Consider the following 26569-nt stretch of genomic DNA (forward strand, 5'->3'; position numbering starts at 1 on the left):
AACTTAGAATTTTCCTTAAAAAATACTATTTTTTACTGTTACTTCTTTATTTCTTAAGGGATCAACCTCATACTTCAAATATATGTACCTTATCATCATCCCCATCTTATGTGACAAGGTTCATAACTCTAGCACCAATATTGCAGGAATCTACCTCAAACTCCAAATACTTAGTCCTTATCATCAATTACATTTTATGTGACAATGTTCATAACTCTTGAAGCAATTTTTACAGATTTATCTCTTTGAACTTAGGATTTTCTTTAAGAAATATTATAACTTCTTTACTTTTTAAGGTATCTACTTCAAACTTCAAATATATATTTCTTATCATTACACACATGTTGTGTGACAAGGTTCATAACTCTAGAGTGACTATTTCTAGAATTATTTCCCTTGATCTTGGAATTTATGTTAACAAATGTTATTTTTTTTACCATAACTTAATACATAATTATACATAATTGATTTTTCTTTCATAGTTTTGTCCTCCTTACTGCGTCCAGTAATTTATTAGTCGAGCTTGGCTGTCTCCTGTGACAGCTCTTGTTGAAAGTTATGTGTAGGAGATGTCAATATCAAAATACAAAAAATAGAGCTTCACTAATAGCCAGCAAGGAAAAGTAGTCGGTGAATTTCCTGCAGAAAGTTTGGATACTAGGTCTTATATTCACTCAATAAAAAATTGAATTGTTAGACAGATATTTTTCTTCTCCAAATTCCATGAGAGTTCTTAAGCATATTAAAAAAAACCACAGTCCTATATTCTTAGGTACTAAAATAAGTACACAGGTTATGAAACATCTTATCAGTTGATTCAAAGGAGAATAGTTATTGCTGTACAGATTATCATGGTTTAACAAAATAAGTAAAATTAAAAAGTTATTAAAAATTATATGTTTGTGGAAATGCTAGTGGTTTGGAATCATCTGCGAAAAAATGTTGTGTGCGCACAGTCGAGGGCTTTAAAAAGTCACTTCCAGATCACTTCAGAGCTTCCTCCTGGTAGAATTATACATACCACTGAACAGATACAGATATTTGGTGCAAAAAAAGTTTTCTCCCTTCACTTGAGCAACAGTTTAATAGGGTTACAGTGGCACATTTATTAATGAGTTTTTCAGCAGTACCAATTTTACTTTCATATATGACCATTACCTGAACTCAGTGGAAAACAATTATCCATAAATAGCAGGTAAATGTGGTCAGTTTTCAATTTAATTAAAGTTAATGACCTTATTTTTCTCAGTAATAGTTGGTAATTCTGCCTCCCAGAAAATGAATCATAAATTTTATATCAGGCTTATATATTACAGTCCTCTGTGTAATGAATTATAAAGTTAATAAGGAAAGTTTCATTTATGTCTTCCTTTATTATAGGTTATAGTGTTTATTAGTTAACATTTAAAAAATTAAATTTGTCAGGAACATTGCAACCATATGACTAATTTAATTTGGTAAACACTAACCAATTTAGTCAAGTACAAGACTGATTAATAGTTAGTTGATTTACTAAAGTAAATGTGTTACAATTCATTTGAAATACTGCAATTCTATTGAACAAAAATAATTTCAAAAACTAAGTTATAAATGAGTTAACAGATCAACTAGAATGTTGTTTATCGTTCAGGGGCAAAAGTCCTCATTTTATACTCATTTCGGAGCATTACACTTCATTGTGTGGGCCATCAAGAAAAAATGTGGTGGTTGAGGCACGCCCCTAGCCAGACTTCTCTAGAATTTGGCCAAGACATTAACTTTAGTTAAGCTACATCTTTGGCTACAGGCGTTTTGGCAACTTAGAATCTAAAAATTAAATGTTTTATTAAGTTTAACAATTTCCAACATTTTAAGAAAAAAGAATATAAAATTATAATCTGAATGGCAGTTAACAATGTAGATTATTGAAAAAAAAAGTATTAATTACAAAGGTATTAACTAGGTGCTTATTTTCTTATGTAAATCAATTGATTTGATAAGATAATTGATGAGAATTATGATGAACTATTTTGTTTTACTGTACATGTCTTGTTTGACCTACCATCTAAATTCAGGCATATAAAATAAGATTAAACACAGAGCCTCTGCATGACTCAGCAATAGCTTCAAATGTTTAACCCATTACTTCATAAGCATTTTGTGAAAAATGGCTGTTTTCATTGAAAAGTCTCCCGTTACAAGTTCAAATTGCTATAATACTATAAAAACTGCTTCAACACTAACCAAACTTGGCACAAATGTTGACTGGACCATAGCCCTTGCAACAAAATGCTCAGGCTTAAATTTTCAGTTACCATGGCAACGAGGGGACATCTCAAAATTGCCAAAAATCACTATTTTGCGTAGATTTTTTCCATCAAAATTGATTTCAAAGTGATGCAACTTCTAAATGGATTGAGATAGAGTCAAATGCTTTTCAGCGTTAGTTACACCTTACCTTATGATCAATCTGGTGTCATTTATAGCCTCTCACAAGTCCAAAATTTTCTTGGCGATGAGGGGGACTCCGCCCTCCTTCAAACCCCCCCAAACAGAAGGGGGCACATCCCCCTTCTGGCAACCCCCTGATGGATCTTTTGGTTGGGGGGCCGCGCCGAAAAAGAGGTCACTTTTTTTTAACAACATTTCTCAAACAAAAACAAGTGTTGGGGGTCTAAATAAGGCATTTTTTCACCATTTGAGACAACATAAGGGGGGGGGGGGTGAAAAAGGCGTTAAAAGGCTTGTATATAACGTAATGGGTTAAGAAAGAAAAGGGTCCTGAGGCAAGGCATCACATCATGTGGCACACTCTGTGTGAGCTCTACAATAGTATTGACACAGAGCAGTTTGACAACAAAATTGACTCACAGCAGTAAAGCAACAAACAGTATAAATGCTGACCATACTATAAAATTATTATATTATCATAAAATAGAGGTCCTTGTTTTAACTTTTAAGAGTAGTCTGCACAGAATGAAATTCATGACAAAGGGGGAAAACTCAAATTTTTTAGTAATGATTGGTTAGGATCTGCAAAAAGGGAAGCTACCATAATAATAACCAAGTAACATTCAAATCATTGTTGTCTCCCTTCTCAAGTATATCAAAGGGAGACAACTGCAATAGACTAATCTTGACAACTAACAAATGTGAAGATATATATCAAAGTAAGGTCATCATTTCATCTTCAGTTTTTACAGACTTCTAAAGATGTAAGTGTAACAATAATGTTGAAGGTTTACAGACTTCCAAAGATGTAAGTGTAACAATAATGTTGAAGGTCAAACCTGGCATTTTTGTACTTAATTAGAATAGACAGGTGTGCATGTAATTGAACTAGAAAAGAAAAGATGTGAGGAATTTATGCCTAGCAAGTCAACAGTTGTTTATTTCACCCCTCTACAGGCTTTTAAGAAAGAGACAGAAAGCTAAAAATGGATTGAAAGTGTCCAAAGTTATGTAAAGAAAGAAATCTACATAAGTGTAAGATCTCGATACGCCTTAAAAATTATTGAAATACACAGGGTACTGACTGGAAGAGGGCATAATAAATCATAGGTGATCTGTTTCAACTTATTTATCTTTATCTAGATGATTTGCCATAAATCATTTATTATCCCCATATATTGGAAAATTCTGGAAAAAGGAAATAAAAGAATGTAAGATACATTATTGATGATCCATGCATTGGTTCACAATAAGATGTCATTTCAGGGGGAATCTTCTTCAAGTATAGGCTTATTTTGTCATAAAAGTAGCACATACAAAATACTAATTCACTATATCTGTACTTACTGCCAAAAAGCAACATATGAAAAAGATTGTTCAGGTAATTGACCAATGAGATACTGTATAAATGGATATACATGTAGATGTATAATGAATACTATAACAGTACACCAAAATTGAAAAGCTTTTGAGAACTATAAATAAAAGCATAATGGGCCTTTAACTAGATCCTTGTTATATTTATTTAATATATACATACCCAGCTGTGATAAGATCAATAAGGTTAGCAGGGTAATTTACCATCTACAAAATCTTGGCTCATTCTTATCTAATGTTACAGCTAGCATTTTAATATTATTTGCATTTCAGTAACATATTAATGTGTTTTGAACTTTTATCTTAAATTTTGTTTACTTTTGGATATAGAATTGACAGTAAATCATTATATTTGAAGACTTCTTCCTTCATCCAGCTAAAATACATGTGATATGAAAGTTCCTATTTTTACTTTTCAATTCCTTCAATAATGTTTTTTTTTTTTTTTTAATTTTCTTTTTTTTATTCATGAAAAATTTACATATTAATTATATCAAATGTCAGAATTTGAAAGGTATTTTTAAACAATAATAGATGTTATATTAAGGAAAAGTACATTTATCATTAAAGTAAAGTACATAATGATTTCTTGCATATCAGGCAGGATTATCTACCGTTTCGGCGGTGCTAGAAAACCCTGTCTTTCACCCTCATGTAAGACAAGTGGCGTGCTTTAAGTGACGTCATTGCCGCACGCCTATAATGAATGAATTGCGTTCTAAGGATGATGTCATTTTTTCGTTATAAATGAAGTTTGTAGGTTCATACGTAGCGTATGAACCTACAAACTTCATTTATAACGAAAAAAGTGCGTAATGAAAATATCAGTTTTCGTAATTTTGTTCCGAGAATAAATGGCATTTAATATGCAAGAAAAAGAATCAAACACTGGCTGTGGGTACAGACGGAAAATATCTAGCTCTCGGGTAACTGTTTAGCGGAAACTCGGCAGAGCCTCATTACCGCTGTAACCAGTTACACTCGAGCTAGATATTCTGGTCTGTACCGGCAGCCGGTGTAAGATTCTTATATAATCACATATGCCTCTGTGATTGTGGGCAGTATAGTTGCTGACTTTCTTCTTTTTAAAGATGACTGACAATTTACTATCTCCTTCAATCAAACTTTTACTCAAGAGCTATAAAGAGGGTCTATCTGGTTCTACTCAGGTGCTCATGCAAGCCTTATCATGGTTACAGGCCGGGAATCAGATGTCTTCCCTGGGAAGACATTATTTCAATTGAAGACTATGAAAAATGAAAACCAAACCATAAAAAAAAATAATGAAATAAAAATAAGCATTTCACAAACCAACCTGATAAGAGTGCCTGACAGCCGACTGGCCTTTACAGATTTGAACAATCAAATAAATAGTATGTATTATTAGTTGGGTATTAATTAAGTCACACTGACAGAGTTAAGGTCATATGTTGACTATTAAGCTTTAGTGGTTGAGGGAGATCTCATGCCACTCATGTGCCTTATTGCAGGCACAAGCAAGCACCCGAATAGGACCACCATTTCTGTTAGCTTTAAAGCTTTCACACACAAAACAATCCAAAGTCCCTGATGGGATTTGAACCCACAGTGTTCAAGGGCAAGTGATTTAAAGTTAACAGTTAATCAAAGAAGCCCCTAATTCTCTTACAATAGTACAGAGATCAGCAACTTATCTACATAATTTATAGCTGCGAAGAAATTTGATGGCTTCAATGTTTCACCTTGGAATTATATGGATGGACTTACCAGTTAGGAATTATTATCCTATGATGCCAATGTTACTCACAGTCAAAGTCTGTCCCTGATTGAAGAACCCTACACCTTCACCACTAGGCCAATAATCCCTCAGATGTCAATTTTACACAAACATTTCTGTGTTTATACACCAGGCTATTTCTATAGCAGACCACCTGTCAGTGACTAGTTTTGATGTGTGTAAAGGTATTTTTTTTTTTAAAGGTAATAATAAATATAGATTGTTAATTGATACAATGTAAAAACAAATCAGAAATAAATTAACTCTCAAACTTGTGGCAGCAACTGAAGATCAGCTGGCACATTCATGCTGTCTGCACTGTATGTAATTCTACAAATGATGAATGCATGGTTAAGTCCATATTAGTCCAGTGAAGATATTTAGCATGGTAAGTTTTACCAGTATAAAATATCAGAAACATAAATCTATGTGCAATCCATGTTTTTTTGCAGAGAAAAAGAACAAAAGAGAAAAAAAATCACTTTTTTACATACCTGAAACATGTACATGTATATTGTTAAGAAACTGCTTTATAAGCAATGTGGTTTGAGTTCATGAAATGTTACTTAAGTACATACATCAACCTATCTCTAGGTCAAACTAGGTGTCCTTGTCTAATTAAATAATCAAGATTTGATGTTTTCTCAAATAAAAATGAAACATTTTTTACAAGTGTGACACCAAAAGTGTCAAAAAGCATACACTTTCATTAATTTCAGTAATAATTTTGAAATTAAAACTTTTTTCTTTCTGTTTTCTGTGGTTGAAAAAAATTAAATAACTAGGTTATTTCCTAAAATGAAAGCTCATCTTTCTTTTTGCTTGGCCATGCACAGACAGCCGTCTATCATATCTGACACAACCAAGAAATTATAGCAAAAGCAACAGAAACCATAATTATGCTAAATTTCTTTTTCTTTAATAAAATATCGTAACCCATTGTTATGAACATTAAATAGGTACTCTAGACTTTGCTTTGTTGATTTGTGGGGAAAATATTATGAAAGGTGGTATCCTTAGCAGACTTCATCAATCCAATTCCAAAAGCTTTTGGCCTATATCTATTAACTTATTTGTGAAATATAGGCACAACTTTGATAAGATCTGGTTTTTCATAAAATTAGTTTTAACAATAAAATATACAGTTTATTTTAGAGGTTTCAAATTGGTCTTGTTTTGTTTAGAGATGTTTATTTAGAGTCTATGATTACCATTTAACATTCTACAGTCATTGTAATATGAACAGTACTGCCATTTACCAACTTTAATCAGTAAATTACAAAGAACGTTTCTGACCTATCATGACTTGTATTGTTTTTGGGCTCAATGGCAAAGTGGTCAAGTTTAGGGACTATCAATTGCCCTTCCAATGTTGTTTGCTTCGCTACAGATCCTAGATTTGTTTATGAGACAGGCTGGAGCTATCCAACTAGCTTACTTAGTGGTTCTATAACAGTGCCTGCTGGTACCTAAAATAATGTTTGAAGAGGGTCTTGAGATCTTCCTTCACCAGTAAGGCTGGAAAGTTGCCATATGACCTGCATACAGTTCTGATGTGATAAATACGCAGCAAAACAAATAAAGGTATTGGAATATTTAGGGACAAGACAATTTCTTCCTTATGGTCTTGCTTGGCTTTTTAAACCCAACTTAGTCTTAATAAATAGGCTGTATTATTTTAATGAAAAGAATACCTTCACAGATATACAACATTCACCTTGTTTAAATGTTTTTCATTTCCTGCTTCTGGACTCCTAACTTCATATAATACCAAAGACACAACTATCAACTCAAAGGGTTAAATTAAAACAGAACACACATCTTTTTTCCCTCATGATATTTATTTTCTGCTTTTGCAAATGTTCAAAGCTAGAATGATGATTTCACATAGAATTAATTGTGATGAAATAAATGATACATTAGCCCTAAATGTAATAACAACATAATTGGTATATTGGAATGTGAAAGAACATGACATTGTGTTTTAATTAACTGAAATCTGTGCAAAAATTTCTAATAGAAATCTACTGAAAATCAAGCAATCTATTAGACTAAGTATATTTCACATCTATGTTAAATATCTTATACATAAATTATCGCCTTCCACCTGTGATTTTAATGTCCCCATTAGTATATTACGGACAAATTTTGTGCAAAAATCAAGGAAAAACAGTTGCATGCATCTACAAAGCTGTAACATCTTATAACATCATATATTTTCACAGATAACTAGTTGTAGCCAGTACTACAAAACATCTGCTATCTAGATACAGATCAATTTGTGTAGAGATAATGACATCTGATAAAATGGATAAAAATTATCATGATGATGATGATTGATGATGAATGATGATGATGATAAAAGTGATGATGACAAAATTCAGATCTTCTTAATTCATTCTCTCTGGTCATATTAGAAAACATGGTCTTCTACTTACTTTTTAAACTGAAAATTGTACATAGTAAGTTACGGGACCTTCAAGGTATACATGCATGTACTTACAAAAAACTGAACAGGCAAGGACCAACCATAATAATACAATACCAATACATTTTTTGTGCTATAGCTTTTAAATACCTAATTTCTGAATCTATAGTGGTAAATTAAGCTTACAGAAACCGTCAAAATGTGTTTCAGTCTTGTAAATTTAATTAAGAGACAGACTGACATAATTCTTTTAAGTCTTCTGTGAAAAATATGATCAAATCTATATCTAGGTCAGTTACAGGACTCTTTATTAATCCATTAAATTGTTACCAAAGAATAAATCATGGCTGTCACAGACTATGAGCAAGAGAAAATATTTGAAAGTATCTCTGAAAATAAATTTTAAGCAAATAACAGATATGTAAACTTTAAGAGAGAATGTGTACCTCAGCTGAACATGTAATAACTATCAGATCCAAACAGGTAAAATAATTAAAAACCATTTAAAATAAAAAATTTAATTTCGCCAGTAAAATGTTGTGTTTTTTTATTTTCAATACAGCCTACAAAAAAATATAATAATATCAGAATGATATTAAAGTCTGTAGCAGTATGACATCCCTTTTAACCCATATCCGTCAACTTTGAAAACTGAAAGTATGGTTTATTATGGAAGATAATAAAAAAATATACTCGGAATTACATTGAAAATGGATTTTGTGTGTCATTCTCTGTCAGATTTGACTTAGAAGCATAAAATGCTTTTCGAGTTAAAAATTTGTTCATATTTGCACAATTAAAAGGATTGTTTTAGAACAGAATGAGCGAATAAATCTGAATTTTATCCGGAAGTCTTGTTTACCAAATGAGTAACACTGTTGTATTATTTATCAAACACATGATGAATGTTATAAACTATACAATGTTTGTCGTAACTTCATGTAATGAGATAAGGTCAACAAATATACTACATCGTGTGTGCATTATGTTAGGATATCAGGAAGTTTTCTATCATATTTACACCATTCACTTAAATTCACTCAATGACATTAGAAATTTAAATATGGAAAAAAAAGACATGCATTTCTATTAAAACTTCCTTTTCCATATGAAATTGCATACTTAAGGTTTTCCATCCATCAAGAAAACCTTTAATAAAACATTTTTTGTCAACAATAAAATTAATGTCATTTTTCATATTCAATTATTATATGGAAGTCTTGACATTTTGTCTTTGTTGTTTATTTTATTCTTATAATATAATGTAGAGTAGAAAATAAAGTTCCAGTCAAGTTACCATCAACTAAAACAGAGAGAAAGAAATATAAGGGCCTTGGGATTTAACTAGTAAAACAGGGTTATACATGGATGACAGCAGTAAAAGAAAAACCTGAAATTTAACATTAGTCCTGACAATGATTTCTTTTATGAAACACAGAAACATGCGATATGTTATATATTACTATGAGTTAATGTTCAACATTATCAGAGATGTAGATAACTAGAAAACTACAGGTATATGTATGCCTCTGACATAGATCAATGGATTATTATGTAATAAATAATTGAATTTTACACATAATTTGTTTTTTTAAGTAATAAAACAAGATTCTACAAAATGTTAATATCATTGCCAACAGAGAGAACAAGAATTTTTTTTATTTCATGTTAAAAATAAAAGATTTGTATGAAAAACCATAGAACTGTATGTATAGTATGCAATTCTATGTCTGGCTGATTTCACATTTGAAGACAGCAGTTAATCAGATAAAAAGAGTCTGTTACTGGTTTAAAAAGGTAATAACTTGGAGATCTATGTGACGTACATGTATATGAAATATATATTTATATAAAAACAAACAACCCTGTGTTGTAAAATCTGTAATATAAGTACATTTCTTAATGACCATACCAGTCAACAATAACAAACAGTGATAAAAGAAAAATGAAACTAATAATTTTAATCACCAAGAACAAGCGATGAAAATGCAGAATGTATGTGTTAGATGCAGAAAATAAAAGAAACAAATGAAGCTTTTTGCTGTGACACAATTAATTGATAAATTTTCTACAATAACCATTATGTTCTAATTTATAACAATAATCCTCGACATAACAATATGTTGTTTTATATGACACAAACTCAGAACAAAAATCATCACTAATGACTATATTTATGTGAAATAATAATGCTGTATGAAACATAATATTTAAAATTAGTGCGATTCATTCCTAACTTCTTGTAGGCATAGTTACAAAGTGATTAATGGTGGAATAGTAGTTGGTAACTTTTAGGGAAACTGGTAATTATCCAGCAAAGTTAGACTGGAAGTTTTGCCTAATTCACAGACCAACGCTCTACCTGATGGTTATTGGCCAGTGAAGGCAGGCATATTGTGGGGTTGTATAGATGCTGTAAATTTTTGAAACACTTCATAGTAAAACTATAGAAAAGGGGAATTAGTTTAATGTTGCTTTTTACATTTTTTAATTATTATTTTTTTACAGTAAGTTGAATCTGTATGAAAGGTAAGACAGATACAATTTGAAATTCCATCTTGTTAAACACATATAATATCTGTGTAAGTTTTTAGGTAAAATAATGTTATACTTAATCCATCATTACCATGTTAACTTAGCTTTTTAATGTATAAACAAAAATAGAAATTGCACCTTTTCTTTTAATTCCATGCTTATTGATGAAATACAACGGCATTTATACATTCAGTAAAATGGAGTGAATGATACAAATCATATCTTACTGACAAAACCAGTACTTTAAGTATGGGAAAAAAAATCTAAACAAATTTATAACATACTGCATTTTTTAACAATGACAAGTCGTGATTTTTTTTGTCTGCATCAAAATGTAATCTATTTCATGGAGTGTAAACATGATAAATTACTTTAAATTTTCAATGATGTGTGAACCATAGTGATATAAAAATGTGAACGACTTATCTAAACATGTCTGGTTGATGCAGATGTATAAAAATCTCTCTATATACATACATATTCAAAGCCTTTTATGTATCTTAAAATTTAGTTTCTTATAAGGGGGCAACCTGGAATAAATTATGCCAAAAATATCTAAATAAATTTAATGAATAACGGCAAAAAATACAAAATGAATGAGCTACTGAACATTTTTAGTAACTTTAAATAATGGAATGTTCCAAAATTCAAAGCAGGACAGATCCATTATAGAAATATAGTAGGTTATGGGTTAAACAGTCAAAGTGTCGGGCTGAACTAATATCTTAGTACTAATATATATATATATATACTTTATTCTTTTTATAGACACAAATCATGGAAGATTAAAGTAAACAGTTATTTGATTCAGATCTTTTAATAAAGCATGGTGTTTCTTTAGTTTCTCACCATACCAGACTTAACACAGTCACCTAACACTTTAACATTTCAGTAAATTCAGTAAGTCAAAGAAAAAGCATGAAATTAATAACCTTGCCGGTACTAAAAAGGCTTTGAGAATAATGATAAATTTTTCTCCCAGAAAAAAAATACAATGCAAAGGCTTTTTATTTTTTTAAAATATCACAAAATAAAACAAAGCATTTTAAAAGGTATCACAAGAAAATAAATATGTTTACACTTAGCAACTAAATAACTAATAAAAACAAATTAAATGCACATCTTTTTTTACTATAAAAATAATCACAGAACAACAAAAAACAAAAAAATATATAGAAATCATCAACATTAAATGGATTCTTATATATGATATATATTTTTATATTTAACAAATTAAGTCATCATGATTGCCCAATGTTTGCAAAATGGTCACGATGACCCAATAGCACTCTGTTTAGTTAATTTATCCTCAACATTAGAACCATTTGCGTAGTTGGGTAAAGGTAAAGATGCTGAAATGCTAAACAACATTTTATGCACTTTAAAAAGTGTTGTCTGTTTCTTGAACAATGGTAAAAACATCAAAATTTGTCCGGCGTTCAGCTTCAAGCTGGGCTTGTTTTTCAGTCATTCTAACGATACCCTCGTGATTTGCCTTATCTCTTGTCGCCTCGGAGATGGAGCTAACAAGGATCACTTTATTATATGTACGCCACTTCTTACACAATGTCAGATACATCTTACATTGCACGTACATAAACACAACACCACCAGTAAATCCGATCGCCACAACAATTAACTTAGTCCAAAACGGCCAAAGCAAGGAACCGGCCTCTACTTCCTCGGTTGTTCTATCAATCAGCACATATAGGGACCAGACGACACATGTAATCGCTATCACATGGAATGTGACGCTGCATACAACTTTTCGACGCTCTGCAGGCGTCATGTCGAGCCGCTCCCACTGTAAATATACAAAACAAAGTAAATGACTTTTCTACTCTATTGATTTAAAGTGTAGTTAAGCTAAAAATCTGCTATAAAAATGATTGTTTGAAATATAAAATGAAGGATACTTCTAAAATGCTTGTATGAAACAAATTTGGTAGTATATTGCCGTAGAAGTGAATAGCTCATGCACAAAATCAATGCTAAACAGTTAAAACCCTACTTAAAGTAGCAATATAATATAATTGTTTTGTAACATTTCATTCTGTGTATGTACAATAACAGAAACATTCTATGTTACAAAAACCATTAAAATAACGGAAATCAAATAATTCTACTGTTAATCAATTTTATAAAAATGTTTCATACATTCATAAACATTTTATACCCTTTACGACTTATTACAAAAAGTGCCCTTGAAAACTGTTGAATATCAGTAGTTATAATTGTTAATACAGTAAAAACTCTGAAAACCGGACCCTGTCCGGACTTGACCAAAAGTCCGGTTTTTAGAGGATTCCGGTTTTCAGAGGTTTTATACATTTATATTGATTATTATTATGTGTTTGAACAATGACTTTGTTCAATCATTTTGTATTTACTTTTCAACACTTTTTTCTTAGTCATATTTTAATTTCTTTTTGCAATAAATGTCTTAAGTAATTTTATTATGCAAATCCATGTTCAATGTATATAGTTCAGAAAATCAGAAATTAAAATAACATATTGTCTGAAAGATATCTTTTTGGCTTTTGAAATATGGAATTTAGTATTAATATTTTGCATATATAGAGTCTAATTAAGGTCAAAATTTTAAGCAAAACAGGAATCATTTAACAAAAGTTTCTCAATTCTGCTAGACATTTTATATTAAAAAATAAAATCAAACAATAAATTTACAACATTTTGAAAAACCATGCCTATACAGGGAAAGAAACAATTATGATGGAAGAGCTTAGAAACCATAGAAAATCGTCCGGTTTTCGGAATTCAGAGGTTCCGGTATTCAGAGGATTTTTTTCAATGAACATATAAGGAGAATTTACAGGACTTTTAAAATGGTCCGGTTTTCAGAGGATTCCGGTTTTCAGAGGGTCCGGTTTTCAGAGTTTTTACTGTATCTGTTATCAAATCACTGTATTGTAATTGAGGATTCTTCATTATGGGTATTTATTCTTTATTACTAAGGAGTAATGACAACATGGCCTTGATCTATCATGTATTCATCCACATAGAAAATTCACTGGTAATGCAAGTTTTAGAATACAGATAATATTCAAGGCCAGTAGAAAAAGGGGAAAGATTCTGAGTAATAAAACAGTATAGATACAGAAGAAATAAATTTTAGTTGCAAACTATTTTTGGAGCATTTTTTAATCCCCCCCACCCCAAAAAAAGAGAATCAGTCACCATAAAAAGAAACTTAAAACTCTCTAAAACTCCTATGTAAGAGTTATTGGTATTGGATACTGACATTCAATTATGTCCCTAGAGGGATGTCAAGTTTCATAAGAATAGTGAGAAATGAAGTTGCATGTAAATCCTTTAAAAATCAAAGCACAGAAGGCGCTGAATTTGTTTGGGTCTCAGAATGTAAGAAAGGTGCAGGTTGTGAGATTATATGTATAGTGCCACCAATGCTTTCCAGCGTTTTAATTGTAGTAAACTGGCTATAAGACTAATTGCAACACTGATATTCAATCCAATGTTTATTTGACTTTAACAATTTGAAAAACAAGAGCTGTCCGTAAGACAGCGCGCTCGACTTTTTTATTGCTTGCCAATAAAAAAAGTTTTTGCAGTAAAAGGCAATACAAGAATCTCTGTATTTTTAAAGTGAACAATGGCCATGAGCATTAAGATATTTAGTGAAGAATTATTTTACTGAATTGTGTGATACCCTTGAACACTGCAGCAAAGTTTGAAATGTTTAAGTCAAAAGAGGGCTGGTAAGAAAGAAAAAAAAACTGAGTTGAGCCTTAAATAAATTTAATAGTATTAAACCCACTTTGAGAGAATAAGGTATTTTTACGTCACTCAGAACACCTTGGTAAATGACATAATAACATAATTTTTCAAGAAATCTATGCCAAGGAAGATAAAATGTGAAATATGCATATACTACTGATTTTAATTTCAAGTACAAAAAGAGAAAAATAACTAGTTGTTTGATACCCTTGAATATTACAGCAATGTTTATATGACATAATTTATGGTAAAGTGAACAAGTGGATAGGAATGAATTTTTTTAGATTTTTTAAGTTTTTTAGTGCTTGCCTATAATACAAAACATTGACAGTTAAGGGCCATAATTCAAATAAAATCTTTGACAGAATTACCTTCTCCTGGACATGTTTGGGAATCATGATTGTAAACAAGTATTCCAACTTTCAAATTAATATCTCAAACAGTTCAGTCAAAAAGTGGACTGGTACTAAAAACTTAACCAAGATTCTAAGTCGATAAAAGGCCTTAATTTTTAAAACAAATCCTTGACAGAGTTACCTTCTCTTGCGTACAGATGGGGGTAATGATGTGAAATAGCATTAAAAGTTTCAAAGCAATATCTCAAAGGGTTAAGGCAATAAGTGGATTTTACCCATATTCAATGTATTTTCTAAGTCAAAAAGGGGCATAATTCTGTCAAAAACCTTGACAGAGTTATGTCCTCTTGTCTGTTGATGAAGGTCGTGATGGTAAACAAGTATGGTCAGTTTCAAAGCAATACCTCCAATGGTTTTGAAATAAAGTGAGGTGGTACAAAAAACTTAACCAAGCTCAATACACTTTCTAAGTCAAAAAAGGGCCATAATTCTGTCAAAAACCTTGACAGAGTTATGTACTCTTGTCTGTAGATGGAGGTTATGATGGTGAACAAGTATGGTAAGTTTCAAAGCCATACTTGTAATACTTCTGAAATAAAGTGGGGTGGTACGAAAAACTTAACCAAGGTGTGACGCCGACGCCGGGGCGAGTAGGATAGCTCCCCTTTTCATAGAAAAGTCGAGCTAAAAATGAGTAACCTTTACTGGGATTTGAACTCCAGACCTCTCGCTTCCTAAGCGAGCCCGAAAACCCTTCAGCCACGGTGAATTTATATGTGAACGGGCTGAAGAAAACCATATTATTCTAAATTAGGGCTTGTAACGACTTTAACTGTTGTTTAACACAGATGTAAATAATCCTGGAGCTTACTATAAGCATTTATATTTATAAAGAATCAAAGGGCTGCAAGTTCTGTGGTATTTTCTGATCTTTGCAATCTAAATCGTACTGTATATCTGTATGCATTTTCCTGTATAGGTTTATTTTTATGTATTATAATTCATTTTGCAAGGCACCAGAGTTTAATACATACGGAATTCTGCATAACTAGAGTTGCATCAAAAAATCATTTATGTTCATTTTTTACGACAGTCACACTTTATCCTTGCATATCATGGCTACTTCCTTAACAAAAACACTTAAAAAAGAATTTAACAAAAAAAAGTTTTCTCGACTGGGATTCGAACTCGAGACCTCTCACTCACTAAGCGAGCGCGTTACCACTGTACCACGAGTTTTATACATAGAAAGTCTGAATAATATCAAGTCATTCTAAATTTAGAACTTCCATTGCATTTCCGGTTTGTAATCCTTATTAATTTCGAGGTATTTTGTTCAGGGTAAACCTGTTGTTTAAAATTGAAGTAAATATTTTAGCGAAAATCCTCTCGCCGAAACAGTCCGACATGTAGAATCTATATATTCCACTACTCGGTTTGTGTAGTATTCGGTAATATAGTATTTTCATTGATAAAATCATATTCATCCGCGTAATTTGTGATTGCGCATTTATTGACAATTCTATAAGCCAACGCTATTGTTTAACTTTAAATGCGTTGTAATTTGTTGGATACTTGTAACAAAATAAAATATTTCTTTCTTTTAAATCACTAGTTTTAAGCTGTTTTGAGAACTACTTGTTGTTAGGTTTGTCGTAAACTTCTGTGTCAGAGATTGAATGTCCGCTTTGTATTTAGTTATTTTCGATCAGAAAATACAATAAAACAATATTAGAAATCTTCGACCATTCGGGAATTACTTTGCTTGAAAATTGATGCGCCTGTCTTTGACCATCTTTACGCAGTGATCTCCCCTGAATTTTTCGGCATTAGTGTACATACAAAAGGGAAGTAACCGCTTCAAAAAAAGTGGACTACTTTCGGCATTTGCAATTAACAACATTAGACTCTGAAATTTCGCTACCATTATTTGTTTGGTCTGACGACCCAAACAAATAAAAACTATTACCGATACTGTGATGTCAAGATTAGAAGCTTCTAGCTGATAACTCTAGTAACTTGTTTCATTTTAAAAAACAAAATTTGATATTATATTATCACATTGTCTTGACAGCTCATCTTTTATCTCGGTTTCATGATGATTTTAAACTGATCTCCTTTAGACAGAACTAAATATAGGGGAAAACATGACAAAACACTTAAATCTACAAACAAAAGGACTCGTTTAAAGTTTCATCATGTGCAAAATACAATACCACTATCAAATATCTTCTTATTATTCAAATATATATAATAAGATACTTTTATAGCTACAATTTTCCCTTGATGTAAACAAAAAGTTACTGCAGTTTTAGATTATGTTACATCATTCTGTGCATTTGACTGTAATAAATATTCTGTGAAACAATTTTATCTTCCTGCTTTATTACACAATCATGCGCAGGCTGGTCTGGATCCATGCTGGTCGCAAACCCATTATGTTGGTTTTGTCGTGACGCGGCATGAATGTCATAAGACAAAGCTCTTGACATGATTTTATAACAGTATGTCACTAGCATGTGACTGTTCCTTTTTTCTTTCTTTAATTATAACTTATCACATGGAAAGAATTCTTAATCATATGAGACAAATTCTCATTTTATAAGACGATAGAAATCCTGTTTTATTAATGTGCACAGACAGACGCCTAGAAATAATGTATTGTCTTTAGAAAAGTCGTCTTTAGAAAAGTCTTACAAGGCTTACAGACATTCCTCCTACTATATACAGAGCTACTGACCCATAAAGTCTCTGAGCATAGTCAAACTATGGACTCTACATAATTTTACAAGAAGCTACATTTATGTGGCAAACTCTACATTAAACCCATTTATTCAAAGTTCTAGTCAATTACTTAAACTAGCTTTTAGACGTTTTAAAAAATTTAGAAAAGGAGATTAACCCATTAGATGGGAGGCATTAACTAAGGAAAACATCAATATCACACTTACCAATTTGCACTTAAAACAGTTAATAATTCAGTACAGGTCTTAATTACCTATATATATAGAAAATAATCAATATAATATACAAAGTAATAGTACAAATCAGCTAAATACCCTTTATGTTATAGGATAATTGATTTACATGTTGTATATATAATGAACAGAAGAGTGACATGTTTACAAGGTTACAGGAAAACAGACCTCTGATGACCACCTGTCCTTTCACAATCTTGCTAATTACATGTGCTTTAAATCATTTACTGAACAATGTATGACAAAATGCACACAAAAACCTATTTCCCCCCGACAAATCATTTTTTCTGAAAAAGGCTTCTGTTCAACCATATCAAGAGCAAGATGTCCAGTGTTTGTATCTTTTTTGTTTTCACCAAATGACCAATGGAAAGATAAAAATTCAAAAATATTTAAGATCCCTAATGATGTGAAAGTTGCTCAAATTGGAATCATTTGTTGCATTATAGCAAGAAATTCACCAAAAATTGTTAAATTCTATATAACCAAATAAGAAAATTTGATGTTATAGTAACAGTGTCGTAGTAACACTGTTTATTTTTTTACTTAGTTTCACATGTAATTTCTCCAAAAATTTTTTTTCTCAAGATCTTGTTTTGACCTAAAAGGGTCTTATCTTTTATATGAGTAATGTATCAAATGGCAATGTTTGCAAATACAAACATAATATATTTTTATGATCATCACACTTTATGTGTTTTGTAATAATACAAACACCTAACTAAAGTTATAAATGACCAACTACCTTACACATCAAACCAGGAGTATAAATATTATTGGAAATTACCAATACAAATCAATGTATATAGACCATTTGATCTCATTAATTAATTAACTTTTGTTGTTATTAACATTGCTATTATGATAATCATGTTGACAAGATAAATGAGCCGCGTCACGACAAAACCAACATAATGGGTTTGCGACCAGCATGGATCCAGACCAGCCTGCACATCCGCGCAGTCTGATCAGGATCCATGCTGTTCGCTTACAAACCCTATAGCAAATAGAGAAACTGATAGCGAACAGCATGGATCCTGATCAGACTGCGCGGATGCGCAGGCTGGTCTGGATCCATGCTGGTCGCAAACGCACTATGTTGGTTTTGTGGTGACGCGGTTCAAATGTCATTGACATGTGCCTGACCTTCTATATTAACCGATTAAACCTCTCATGATTTTATGTAAAGTGCTTTGAATTTGAATAGTTCATTGAACATTTCAGAGATTTGTTATCCCGATGCAGGCACTTCTAAAACTCAAAACATTCAAAAATATATAGTTACATATGCTGTGGTGAGTTTTTGGTAGCATATAGATCTTACATATTATAGATATGCTGTGGTGAGTTTTTGGTAGCATAGATCTTACATTCAAAGAGTGTCTGGTTGGGTTTGCAAACTTTAAAGCCATTGGTTAACTTAATGCTTTAGAGAAGTGATTAATCTAGCCATCTGCATCAGAGATGTATAAAAATCATTAAAGAAACACTGTGTCCGGCGGGACGCATGAAAATTTGTTAGTTTGTAATCCAACATAATAAATTTGTATGTACCTTTGTATCAGTTTATTCTATTTTTTTTGTGAAAGAGTGATTTCCTTTATACATGTACTAATATTTTGCTACAAAAAACTTCATAAATATGTTTGTTAAACAAGGCCAATATGTTATTTTCAATATAAATATATTGAGAATAATGCTTTTTTTTCATCAATTGAATTTGACATCATTTGTATTTGACATAAAACTGTTAAACAAATAGCCCAAACATGTTTTAACAGCATTTATATAGGGATAAAAGGAAAAAAAGAACTAGTAGTTTTATGAGTGGAATAATGTATCACACCATTAAAACAAGATCGCTACAGGAAATGTGGCATGAATTTTAGATGTGTAACAATTTTTAGGTCTGGTTACATAATTTTGCCTTTAAAATATGACAATGAACTTTTTAAGCATAGACATGATGAAGGAGTATTGTTATATATTTTCAACTTTACAAGGAATGACCCTGGAGTCCAGTACAACAGACATCAGATTAATATTAACACTCATACTGACCTCTAGGTCAAGCCAAGTTGACATTAAAACTAATTTATTAAAAATCTCATTTTCAGTATTCTGGAAAAAATCAGGAATAAGGCAGGCAGAACAAGTAACAACTGGGATATCCATATAAGTCTTGTTAAAGTATTAATCAAGGTACAGATGTCATAGTTTGTGATGTTTATAGGCTATGGTAATTTATTATCCACGCCTGTCATGCACATGCTAACTATAGTATTAAACATATATACAATTGTACAATAACAATGTATCATTTATAACTTCTAATATGACTTATATGTAACTATTCACGGCTGCTATTATAATTTCTCATATTTTCTACAGCACAGCACTCCTGTCAATGATTCCAATTATTAAAGGTTTCACAGTTTATTTATGACAATGATGATTATAAGCCTATCCCTAACTAACATGAAAGATGAAGGAACATATATTTTGAAACGATCACAGACTTGTGATAGAATTTTCAAACAGTAGCTCAATTAGTAAAATGAATCCAAAATGCTTTTATCAGGCATGTATAGGTATTAAGTCTGGTTAAAACCGGACATTTGAGCAATCCTGGTCCATCTCTCATCATAAAACAAAGGTCATAAGCTTACCATTATTGTCCTTATCTTGACTAGATGCTAATGTTTAACAAGAAATATTCTTTCTTCATGCTGTTAAATTTAATATATTCTATATAATCTAATTTAACAAATTTAAATCAGAATTTGCTTACAAAAATGTGTGAAAAGTCTGTGTTATTGATGTTTTGGAATGATTTACAACATAAAGTTTTCTTTTGGCAAAGAATAGAAAGATATAATATAATACATACAAAAAAAATTGAAGCATCAGAAATTGAAATATATAATTATAATATAACATCAAAAGTGAGATACTTCCTGTAAAAGAGGCATTTTTAGGCTTTTATGAATACAGGAAAAAATCAATAGTTTTAGTCACATGACAATAGACATGCTGATTTCAATCTTTATTATTCCTCAATGACTTCCATTAAAGCAATTAAGTTCCATATCACTTCAACTAAACATGTCAATTGTCATTATCACTATGCCTCATATTTGTGAAACATTTATAGAATAATAATAATAATTATACAAACTTTGCCTTTATTTGTTTTTGTGCACACTTGATATACTGATAATATGTACAAAGTTTAGAGAAAGAAATCATGCCTTAATTATTACCTGAGCAGATTGACAGGCTGAGGCAGTTTGGATGTTTTAAAAACCATTTAAATTGACTAAATATTTATATAATTATTATTTCAAAATGGTAAAAAGAATGATTTACAAAAATGTACTTTTCAGTGTGATTATAAATAATGAAAATAACTATGGGAGGTAGAAAAATGAATGACTTTAATAAAAAAAGAACCATAATTTCATTCAAAATCTATACCACAGTTAAAGATCTTGAATATTAATGTTGCCTGCTACGCTAGCTATTCAGTATATCCAGAGTAAGATACTAACCCTCATTCTACTACATGTTCATTTGTAAATTGTACTTGTCCTCATCATACTACACAAAGACTAAAACTTCCCAGTCAAAAGGACTAAATGTGGTCAAATTTCAAGAATTAGCAGGTGTTTTAGCCTACAAGTTAGTATTTTAAGATTCATTTAAGCTTTTTAGATTTTATTACCTCACGGAATGGTTTTGTTTTCTTCGTCATTTGGTACTCAAACTGACAAAGTTCACATGACATCTTGTCTGAACTTTTGATCCATTTTTGTAGACAAGCTTGATGTATGAACTTGAGACTCCCGGCGCACAAACATGGGGCCACGAGAGGCGACTCTTTCTGGATTTCACAACTATCACATTGACATATCCGACAAACATCCACGTTTGACATGGATGAGTCACAGCGCTCGGCAGATATTGGTGTCGGGGAATTGGGATGCAAAGTCTCCTGAAAGTAAATACATGTAATAACAACTTTTGTCAATAGTCAACATAAAATTCTTTCCCTAAGTGTTACACAGACAGTAGCACCACATTTGTCTCAAAGTCAAACAAAACCCTCAGACAAATTATACATAAAGAAGTTAAGTTCTAGTATAATATTGAACATATGGAGCAGTTCATTTCTGATTATGATCAATATTTCAAAAGATCTTCTCAAATTTAATCATGTGACTATACTGAATGCCATAGTTACTAGTAATATAGTATTAACAAAAACCTTGAGGAATCAAATCTGTGGAAAACCTGACAGATATTGCATTATTTATTATTTATAGCCCACTAATTCAGGAAATGAATGTCTATGAGAAACTTCTTTATATGCTGTTCTTATGTAGGTATCTACCTAACTAACTAGAGCCGTCATCATTTTCAAAGACTTAATTCAAGCACTACAGAAGGCAGACGTTCACTTCCTGTTTTTGGCACTTATACCTGTCTTTTTATTTCATAGTTGTATTTTAAAATAAATCTGTAATTTCCACATGATGATTGTAATAGGTAATATTGTTTTGGATTGGTCGGCTAGTACCCTATATCAAGAGTAAAGCCATTAACAATTGGTCAGTTAAATTAATTTTAGGACCATGCTTTATGGTGTAGTTTGTTTAAGGCAATATGACCTAGTCAAGCTCAATTTCTACTGACTGTCAATCCCTATCTATTGATAACTTGATATATTGTTAATATTTAACATACAATATTGATATACTTTTGATATCATGCAATGGCGCTAATTAAAGGAAGCTCTTAGCCCTTACACTATGCTATATAAACACTTTGAAAAATTCAAATAAGGCTAAATGGAGAAAAATAATGACTTGATATGATTTTTTTAGACTTGCAATCTAAACAAAGTAAAATTAATAAGACCATTGTATATTTTGGAATTTTATTATAAAGGTGTGAAATTATGTAAGTTATTGTGGCTATAAGGAATGAAACAACAATAGGCATTTATTGTATATAAAATGCATTATGACAGTTCTACTTTCTTGATTTTGAAAATTAAAATATCATGCTTTACCATCACACCAGTCTGACATGCAAAATCAGATTCCAAAGGAGTGAGGTTGAAATAAGTTAAGCAAAAAGACTAATATCAGTCAATCTAAATGGTTTTAACTGTTTCTAACTGAACAACTTTTGCTTCCTTCTGGCAAGGAAGTTTCTTGAAAATGATTTTTTTAAATAGACATGTTAACACTCTTAAAAATACAAATCTTAATTAATTAGTAGTATCAGTTGTCAATAAGCTCGACTTAGATCATAAATTAGGTGGCTTGAAAACCTAAAAAATACAAGCAATATATACATTCTATTGATATAAAAAAAAACACTATCCTTGCTAATCCAATTTCTTTTTTTCCCTTTATTCAAACCATAAAAATTCAAAAACAGCTTTCATAAGAAGAATCTATTACATCAGAAAAAAAAAAATATTAGGTTACTGATAAATTGAGTTACATTATAAACTAGAAAATAGTTCTCCTCAAATCTTAACAAATACAATGAACAGTATTCTTGCACTGAAAGCACTAGGATTCAAAGGTCACTGACAACCCCAACCCACACACTCACACCTAATAAATTATACTGAAAACTCAATATAACAAGAGCATTACTTGTCAATTATCAGGCATGATTTGATATCTAATTTGGTATGAAGCCTCAACAATATAAATATCTACTGCAGCCTACTTAACAAAATACCACAAAATAATAATATTGTTTGACCAACAGCACACCCACACAGACAATGTTCGCAATTTAAGACTGCAGATTAAAAAAAATGTGTTCCTCTCACATACAAACCATTGGTATGAATTTGAAACTTTAAATCTTTAAATAATTATGTAAAATAAACCATCCATGCCTAAGATGTAAACAGACAGATATAAAAAACAAACTGCTTAAAAAAGAAAACATTAGTATAATTTTTGAAGGAACTAAACTGTAAAACTGTAACTTGACAGTGGACAGTTTCATATATATATTAAACTCAGATTAGTTGTGGAAGAGACAATTGGCCTATCATATAAATTCTTTTTGACATGTCTTCTTACAAGTTTTTTTTATTTTTGACATGTCTTTTTATTTTTGACATGTCTTTTTAGAAATACACATACCATTTGTTTTTATACAAATATGAGCTTCTAAAAAATAAAATTCTAATGCTCTTTACTGAATTAATAGAATTGGCAAACATCGTGGTGGTTATTGAAGAACAAATCCTACCGCAGTGTCTATTCTAGGAGGGGCGATTGTGGGATTCACCCATATTTTTGAGAATTCACCCCTATTTATTGAGAGGGAGGTGGAAATTTTACATAGACAAAGAAGGAAAAAGATCAACAAATGTAATAACTTCTCACTTTTTAATAAAAATCCCCCCTGTTTTTCGAATCCTAGAATAAACACTGCTACCGGTATACTATTTTTGAACATTTCCAAAGTCTGTTATCTGTTATACTGTATAACCCTATATAACTGTGAATAAATAATTAAACTTTTGACAAGTTAATCAAGTGCTCTGCTGAGGTGGGGCAATACATAACCCAGGAAAAAAAATGTATTCAGGATGAAGAGCAAATTTATTGTTTTAAATTGTACAAATGATGATTTGTGAAAGAAAACAATTACAGATAAGCAACAGAACTTGATGTCATTCTGACTTGACAAAACAAGAGCCGGTTGAACCGGGTGATGCTCCCCGAATAGGTTTTGGACACAGGAAGGTATACCTCTTGTAGTGTCAGAGTTATGTCACAGACAAAGTTCAAAGTGTAAAAATAACCCAAATGTTGTGCACGACACATTGTCTCAATATGATGATCATTTTTGTGAAATAGTTGTAAAATCCAACTTCAAATAACGAAGTTACGGGCCGGACATGATTTTGCTGCAAGGTCATGCTGTGACCTAGACCTTCAAGGTAGCAACCCAAATCTGCATGCAACACGTCGATTTAATATGGTGATCATCTCTGTGAAATAGTTGTTTAATCCGACTTTAAGTAACAAAGTTATGGGCCGGACATGATTTTGCTGCAATGTTATGCCGTGACCTTAACCTTCAAGGTAGCGACCCAAATGTTGCGCGCGACACATTGTCTCATTATGGTGATTATTTCTGTGAAATAGTTGTAAAATACGACTTCAAATAATGAAGTTATGTGCCAGACACGATTTTGCTGCAAGATTATGCTGTGACCTTGACCTTCAAGGTAGCAACCCAAATGTTGCGCGTGACACGTCATCTCAATATGGTGATCATTTCTGTGAAATAGTTTTAAAAGCTGACATCAAATAACGAAGTTATGGGTCGGACACGATTTTGCTGCAAGGTCATGCTGTGACCTTGACCTTCAAGGTAGCAACCCAAATGTTGTGCATGACACGTCATCTCAATATGATGATCATTTCTCCGAAATATTCTTAAAATCCGACTTCAAATAATAAGTTATGGACCAGACACGATTTTGCTGCAAGGTCATGCTGTGACCTTGACCTTCAAGGTAGAGAGCCAAATGTTGCGCGCGACACGTCGTCTCAATATGGTGATCATTTCTGTGAAAAAGTTTTAAAATCCGATTTCAAATAACAAAGTTATGGGCCGGACACGTTTTTGCTGCAAGGTCATGCTATGACCTTGACCTTCAAGGTAGCGACCCAAATGTTGCGCGCGACACGTCGTCTTAATATGGTGATCATTTCTGTGAAATATTTTTAAAATCCGACTTCAAATAATGAAGTTATGGACTGGACACGATTTTGCTGCAAGGTCATGCTGTGACCTTGACCTTCAAGGTAGCGAGCCAAATGTTGCGCGCGACATGTCGTCTCAATATGGTGATCATTTCTATGAAATAGTTTTAAAATCTGACTTCAAATAACAAAGTTATGGGCCGGACACGAATTCGGGTCGTACGTACGTACGGACGGACGGACAACCCGACGACTATATGCTCCCTCGAAATTTTTTGGGGAGCATAAAACTATTGTTCAAAATCAATTATTTCAAATTTGCCTCTGCCTTATAAGGAAGGATATATAAGTGAAACTTAAATACTCCTGACTGTAAATTTATGTGTGGTGCTGTGATTAAACTAGCATTCATTGTTTGCTTTTCTATAATTCTGTTGACAGAAAAAATCTCATAATTACCAACTAATATTGATTAAAATATTAAACGTTACAACTGACGTCATGTAATAATTAATAATATAAGATGTCAATATGAAAGTGTTCAACCATTGATTTTCTTGATCTTTGCTGAACACTTGTACTGTTTATTAATCATTACTGTATACAATATCATAGGTCCGGAAATCTTGAAAAACTTTTTTTTTCCAAAAATAGTGACCAATTTTAAGCGCACACATTTTACCCTTGCTTTAAACGCTTTCCACAGTTCAGGTCATGTTCATGGATGTAGAAGAGAAAAAATATCTTAAATGAGTGACTAAATTGTTATTTTTATACCTCGAAAGTTTTGAATAAATGTAATCCTTTAGATTAACTACAACAAGGATCATAGGAACTAAAGAGGTTATATATTATAGTATGAAATGAAAGGTATAATAATTTATGTTTGTCATAGTTACAAAATTTAACATGGCACTTGTTAAATTTCATAAAAATATGGTGACCTCACTTTGCTTTATAAAAAATCCTGGTGAAATAAACTAGCCCGATATATTTCAAAAACTATTGCCAATAAACTGGTAAGAATAAAATTGATAAAAACACTTGAAATATTTGACAGTGATTTATACCTTATTTGTACTATTTAATGTTTAAACATAAATGCTGCTCGAGCCAAAAGTATTTGGTCTTTGCCACTAGTACACGGCCATGCCAGACTACACTAGTAACAGACAGTTCCAATAATGGATGCTGGACTA

General features: G+C 31.6%; 1 protein-coding gene across 1 annotated transcript in view; it reads right to left on the reverse strand.

The window, feature by feature from the left end:
- Positions 1-7383: 7383 nt before the first annotated feature.
- Positions 7384-26569, reverse strand: part of LOC132757997 (E3 ubiquitin-protein ligase MARCHF8-like) — a 30494-nt gene continuing 11308 nt past the window's right edge. Inside the window, exons 3-4 of the mRNA XM_060749512.1 lie at positions 21341-21610; positions 7384-12330 (exon numbers count right to left, since the gene is read on the reverse strand). Of these exons, the coding sequence (XP_060605495.1) occupies positions 11908-12330; positions 21341-21610 (693 nt within the window). The 3' untranslated portion in view covers positions 7384-11907. The remainder of the gene's footprint in view (positions 12331-21340; positions 21611-26569) is intronic.

The sequence above is a fragment of the Ruditapes philippinarum genome, unplaced genomic scaffold (assembly GCF_026571515.1).
Source record: "Ruditapes philippinarum isolate M1 unplaced genomic scaffold, ASM2657151v2 ctg2473_1_1_1_1, whole genome shotgun sequence".
NCBI lineage: Eukaryota > Metazoa > Mollusca > Bivalvia > Venerida > Veneridae > Ruditapes > Ruditapes philippinarum.